General features: G+C 35.4%; 1 protein-coding gene across 2 annotated transcripts in view; it reads left to right on the plus strand.

Annotated features, from left to right (window-relative positions):
* The first annotated feature begins 1,132 nt into the window (after positions 1–1,132).
* Positions 1,133–5,818, plus strand: part of PAPD4 (poly(A) RNA polymerase D4, non-canonical) — a 49,948-nt gene continuing 45,262 nt past the window's right edge. The window contains exons 1-3 of one of the 2 annotated variants that reach the window (XM_009272457.1): positions 1,133–1,318; positions 1,962–2,087; positions 4,357–4,606. In XM_009272457.1, the coding sequence (XP_009270732.1) occupies positions 1,164–1,318; positions 1,962–2,087; positions 4,357–4,606 (531 nt within the window). In that variant the 5' untranslated portion in view covers positions 1,133–1,163. The remainder of the gene's footprint in view (positions 1,319–1,961; positions 2,088–4,356; positions 4,607–5,818) is intronic. The other variant, XM_009272459.1, reaches the window with a different exon arrangement.

Here is a 5,818-nt window from a genome sequence, read left to right on the forward strand (position 1 = left end):
TAGGGAAATACTGCCATTGCTCTTATGACTTGTAAATGTTCCGGTTAAAAGTTGTTTGAAAAAACTTATTCCTCTTGTATTCGAATCCCTGTATTGCGCTAATTGGATAAATATTCATACGCAGAGTATTGAGATCAATCATATACAACTGTGTTTGTCAGTGACACATCTTCTTTGTTTGCAGGGTTCTTATTTAAGACTGAAGTAAAAAACAAATGAAGAAACTTGAAAATAATGTCAGGTTTTCACTGCAGCTGAGAGATATGTACAGTACTGATAACTGGTTTTAAAAATCTTCTGATACGGTTTTTCCAGTGTAAAGTCTGAACTTTCATTGTTTCCAACATATAAGTTGAGCTTAAGGTAAAATAGTGATGATCTGCAAAATGGATGCAATACACAGTTTAACCTACTGTAGAGGCAAAGATTTTCTTTTTCATCCAACCTTTCTGCTAATGTATAATGCATATAATGATACAAAATCAAACAGCAGTCAGTTGTGCCAGAACCAATTTTAAATGTAAAAGATAATAAACCTACATTTTTCTATCACAGAATCCATTCAGTAAGTATAAGCATAAAATGACACTATATATATGAAATTCTTAAAGCATGAGTAGATTACTTCCCAATAGCTGTCATCATTTGGCTGGTTCTTTGCATATCATATCATGAAAAAAAAATTAATTTTACTTATAGTTCATGATCAGCTGCATCTTCATGTTCTTATGATGTAGTCAAGTGTTTCCTCCCATATATTGTGAATCTCATTGTGGAATGTTTGAAATAAGAAACATATTCCACTGTAATATGTTACTTTTCCTTGAGATGAAAACCTTTGTGCCATGTAATTTTTCTAAAATTAAAATGGAGGGGAGCAAATAAAAATTCACTTTTAAACATAAAAAAAGTAAGTAGTAATTGTGAAACTTAAGAGTATATAGTATTTTTATTTAGTGTGTTGTCCTGAAAGGAGATAAAACTAGCCCACAATCACAATTCTTTTAAACAATTTCTGGAAATACATTCTAGATTATTTGAATTTTTAAACCAAGAGTTTAAAAAGTAACTAGTATTTCTTGTTGCCTAATTTCGATTCTTTTTTTTTTTCTTTTTTTAAATGTAGGTAAAAGGATACATGTTCACTTCAAGTAGAAAGGAGCATGTTCCCAAATTCCTCCAACTTGGGTCGTCCACCCTTCCCTCCAAAACATCAACAACAGAGTAATTTCTTCAATAAGCTTCCTCTGAATATGCCACCTACTCTTCTCTCTCACCAGCAAATTATTGATGCTCAGTTTAATTTTCAGAATGCAGCGTAAGTACAGTAAGATTTGATAGTGGGGATTGGGTTGAAAAAGAGAGTTAACGGTCTTTTGAAAGAAGTATTTCTTTTTATGGAGGATGTTTTTCACTGTTTTTGACATTAAACTGCATTAAACTTTAAAAAATAGGAAGCTGTCTATGTGTAAACCAGAGCTTTATCATTTCTGTTGGTGACCTGCAAGTTTTAATGCTCTCCTGCATTATGCATAATGCATGAGATGCCATTGCGCTGATTAGAGTTAATAATCCACAGTTCAGCTTTAAAGATCTTCAGTTGTATTTGTTTACTGGGGAAAACAGGGAGGAGATGAGAAGGGGAAGAAACATTTATTCTTGGGGCTAGATTTGAAGACACCATAGTGTTCTTTAGGCTCTTAAGTTTAACAGTGCCTTAAGTTAATTTGTTTGCTAACCTCTTCTTACACGTGTGCTGTGAAGAATTACCATCTTGATTTTTTTTTAATGAAAAATATATTATGTGCTGAAATATCTCTTCATTTTGGATAGAAAAGACATATGTATTTCTTCTAAGAAAAAAATAACAGGACCTGCTGAGTTCCATATTCACTTAAGGAAAACTACCAACCCATAAAAAGCATCTTAGTTATCATATGAATAACATTTATGGACTATAGTCTTTCCAGGGCTCTTTTGAGTCGGAACCTTGCACCTATTCCAGCTGTTACTCCGCAGCCGATGACGTATGGAAATGGCAGTCCAGTACATACGTCTGATGCTCCCACGTTATTCCGAGGAAGAAAGTAAGTTCTTTGTGTGTGTGATTAATTCTGGTTGTAATGTACTCATGGTAAAGCTTGTCTAATACCAATTTCTTGTGCAACCTGAATTTGCAAGAAAATAAAAGAAATTGCAAGAATACTGAATAAAATGGTTTTTGATGAAACAGGGCATGTCGTGGCTCTTTAAAGCCTTCATGTACCTGCTTTTGTGAGTTTTAGTGACTTAGAATGTGTAGTTTCTCTCTTCCACCAGCCGTAGCCTTACAGAACTGTGACTTAAGTGTTTTATTTAATACTATAATGGATTGTCTTCTGTGTGTGCTTGACTATAATAGGGTTTGTGTCAATAAATTGAGTGTTCTCTTCCTGTTAATTTGTCAAGTTAAGAGTAAGACCGCACCCTTCATGTTTTATGGGAATTATGATGTTTTTCTGATGACATACTAGATGTTTCTCCTGATTTTCTTAATTATGTGATGCTTTATTTTTAAAATACAAAGTGCTAAATTCAAGCATATGTAAGTTCTTTTTTCAAGAGGAATTTTATGGAAACATAGTTTTTCTACTTTTCAAAAAACTAAACTTACTTGAATTTAGATAACTCCCTGTGTTACCTTTGTTGCAACAGAAAGAGGAATTTGAGATGAATGTATGGTTGTATTTTCTTTTAACGTTCTTGAAAAAAATCACTTCTCCTCATCAGTTCAGCAATAGTAGTTGATATGTGTTTGTAATAATTCTGTCAACCAGCTGATAGGGAGGAAGCTTTATGTAATCTGTCTTCAAAGCTATTTCCTGTATTCTATTTCTCTTCCAGTTTTAACAGATGAGAAAATAAGTACAATTAAATATATGGTATTAAGTCATAGTTGAATATATAACTATCACATGAACTAAAGAAGTTCCTGGTTTTATGCTGCATGCATGTTTTCCTCTTGACCAGCCTGGTTTATGGAAAGCTATGCTGTGTAGGGAGATTTGCAGTCAACTAGTTAATCCTTAGATTTTGAGTCGACTCTTCTGAAGGTATTTTTGCTGAACACGAGTTCATGCAAGTTCTTCTCAGTCAAAATAGGCTGAAACAGTATTATGTTTTGATTTAACGTTACATTATGAGTTCCTTTAAGATTGCGGATAGGTAATGTTATCAGAACTTCTTTCGGTCTTGCAAACTAAAATGATGACTTCAGGTCTCTTCAGTTAAATTTTTATTATTAATAATACTATCTGTCCAGGTCCCCAAACTCCTTTGATGCCAGTTTTTCTGACTACAAGAAATGACTGTAGTTTTATGAATAGTTAATTCATTGATACATATGAACATTTGATTTCATGTTTTTTAATTAAAAAAATGTGTGAGTACCCCCACACTGATTAACTTTAGGCAATACTTGATGTATAACTAAAACACGAATGTCCTTTCTTATTCTTTACCATGGATGGACCACCATATTCAACCACTGGTCAGCTTTCAGTACAACTTTTTCTCGATGAAGTGTTCTGTAAGATCTGGGGGGGCTGTCTGTAAGATCACTATATCTCTTCAAATATATTCAAATTCCTGTGACAAATGACTTAATGAGGAGATACAGACTAGTGTTTGAAAATGAGACTTTAGGTTTATGACCTGTGTAGCTTAATACAATCATTAGTTTGATTTGTCAAATGAATAATGTTTCTTTTTTGCCCAGCTTACAGTTTACTGTCTGTACAATCTAAGACACAGACAAATGCTACATTTTGAATGGCTATTGTGATAAGTTTCTTTTTCTTCCCTCCCCACTACCAAATTTATTTTATTCATCACTGGGTATTCAGAACTCACAAAACTTCTCATTGCACTTACATTGATTTAAAAGAAAAGTACCCTTACATAGTCTGTATGTATCTTTTTTTTTTTTTTTTTTTTTTTTTTTTTTTTTTTTTTATGTTGTCACTGAAATAGTATGACCAGCTTTCTGAGCTGTCCTGCTTAACCGAACTTGCCATTTAGGTTTCAATTGGTTAATACAGACACTCTTGTAAAGCAGTTGTATCAATTCACCAAGGGTCGCTGCACTTTTGCAGTTGTGTGTTCTCTTTTCCCATTCCAAGTTTATTTCACCTACTATCTAGGATGGGCACGCCTTTTGTTCTGTAGAATACTTGCTTTTAGTGAAATAGTCACATAATTAAGCATTGGCATTTGTACTTTGTAGCAACTGTCTTTTAATCATAGGTTGGAGCTTGCAAACTAGAGGAATTACTGTCTCTCTTTTTTTCTTTTTTTTTTTTTTATTTTTGTTTTTAGGAGACTAAGTGAACAAAGTATTCCACATGATGTCAAACGGCAGCGGTTTCATTCACATCATTCTGAAACAACTGTAGTTAACCAAGCAGTGCCTTTACCAGAAGAACGTAGATGCTCCTTCCCAGGATCAATTCAATCTCCACTGTTCCGTGCACATTACGTACCAGATTTAACTGGATGTGTCCCTCCATTGCGAGATACTTTGTTTCCAGACCCTATAGAAACCACGCTCCCTGTGGCCAAAGATAAGGTAATACCTTTCTGTGCCTGTGCTTTACATCTGCCTTCTGAGTAGGTAGGGTCCAATGGTGCTGTGGGACACCACAAAAATTTCTGCAAGGTTCTTTGACAGTGTCATGGGGTCTCTATCGCTGAACTGTCATTAGAAGGAATATCAATAAATGTAGCTGCCAGTAGGGTCCTGTGTAGCCTCCTTGTGTGTGTTTGAGTTTGGAGCATTTTTTGGGGGTAGGTGTGGTGTTTGCTTGTGTTGTTTGGTTTCCATACTAATGTCAGGAAACCTACATGTCTGCTCCAGGAAGTAGAAATTGGAGGGATGGTCCATTTGTCACATGATGGGGGGCAGGGAGAATCCTGATGGGAAAAAACCCCCACCCTAGTAATGTGAGAGAAGCCGATTCTGAAAAAATACAGTATTGAGCCTGTAAAAATGTCCTCTGCCTCTCTTCAGAAGGAGACAAAAGTTACTGTCCTAGCTGTTCTGGAATATAGAAGAGGATGTCTTCTTTAGGTGGACAGTGGAGTTGGAACTGTGGTTTTTGTTCTTTTGTAATTAAAAAAAAAAAGGCATGTGGCTAATCAGTCTTCATACTTCATCTGCACCAAAATAACAGAAGATTTTTTTAGTATAAATATGCCTGTTGATTATAGCATATAACAGTGTTGTGAAGAGAAACAGATAATATCTCCTTCCACCAAAGATCTGACTACTTCTTTAATAGTTTGTATGGAATAAAAAAAGCTAACTTAAATCAGTTTTAATATTTATTTTTCTCCCTATTACTGGTAGGCAAACTGTTGATGTTAAAGGTATCTCTGGTCTTTCACTGCTTATTCCCTGAAAGGCTGCAGATACTGATGAAGCTGTCCTGATTTCGGCTGGGATAGAGTTAATTTCCTTCCTAGTAGCTGGGACAGTGCTGTGTTTTGGATTTAGGATGCGAACAAAGTTGATAATGCACCGATGTTTTAGTTGTTGCTGAGCAGTTCTTACACTAAGTCAAGGACTTTTCAGCTTCTCATACTGCCCTGCCAGCAAGGAGGCTGGAGGTGCATAAGAAGCTGGGAGGGGGCACAGCCAGGACAGCTGACTCAAACACTCCAAAGGGATATTCCATACCATATGATGTCATGCTGAACAAAAAAAATGAGGGGGGAGTGAGCGAACGGCTCTGTGTTTTTTAGCTGCCTGCCAGGTTAAACCACAACAGTCCTTTTGGTG

The sequence above is a fragment of the Aptenodytes forsteri genome, unplaced genomic scaffold (genome assembly GCF_000699145.1).
Source record: "Aptenodytes forsteri isolate BGI_AS27 unplaced genomic scaffold, ASM69914v1 Scaffold92, whole genome shotgun sequence".
Classification (NCBI taxonomy): Eukaryota; Metazoa; Chordata; class Aves; order Sphenisciformes; family Spheniscidae; genus Aptenodytes; species Aptenodytes forsteri.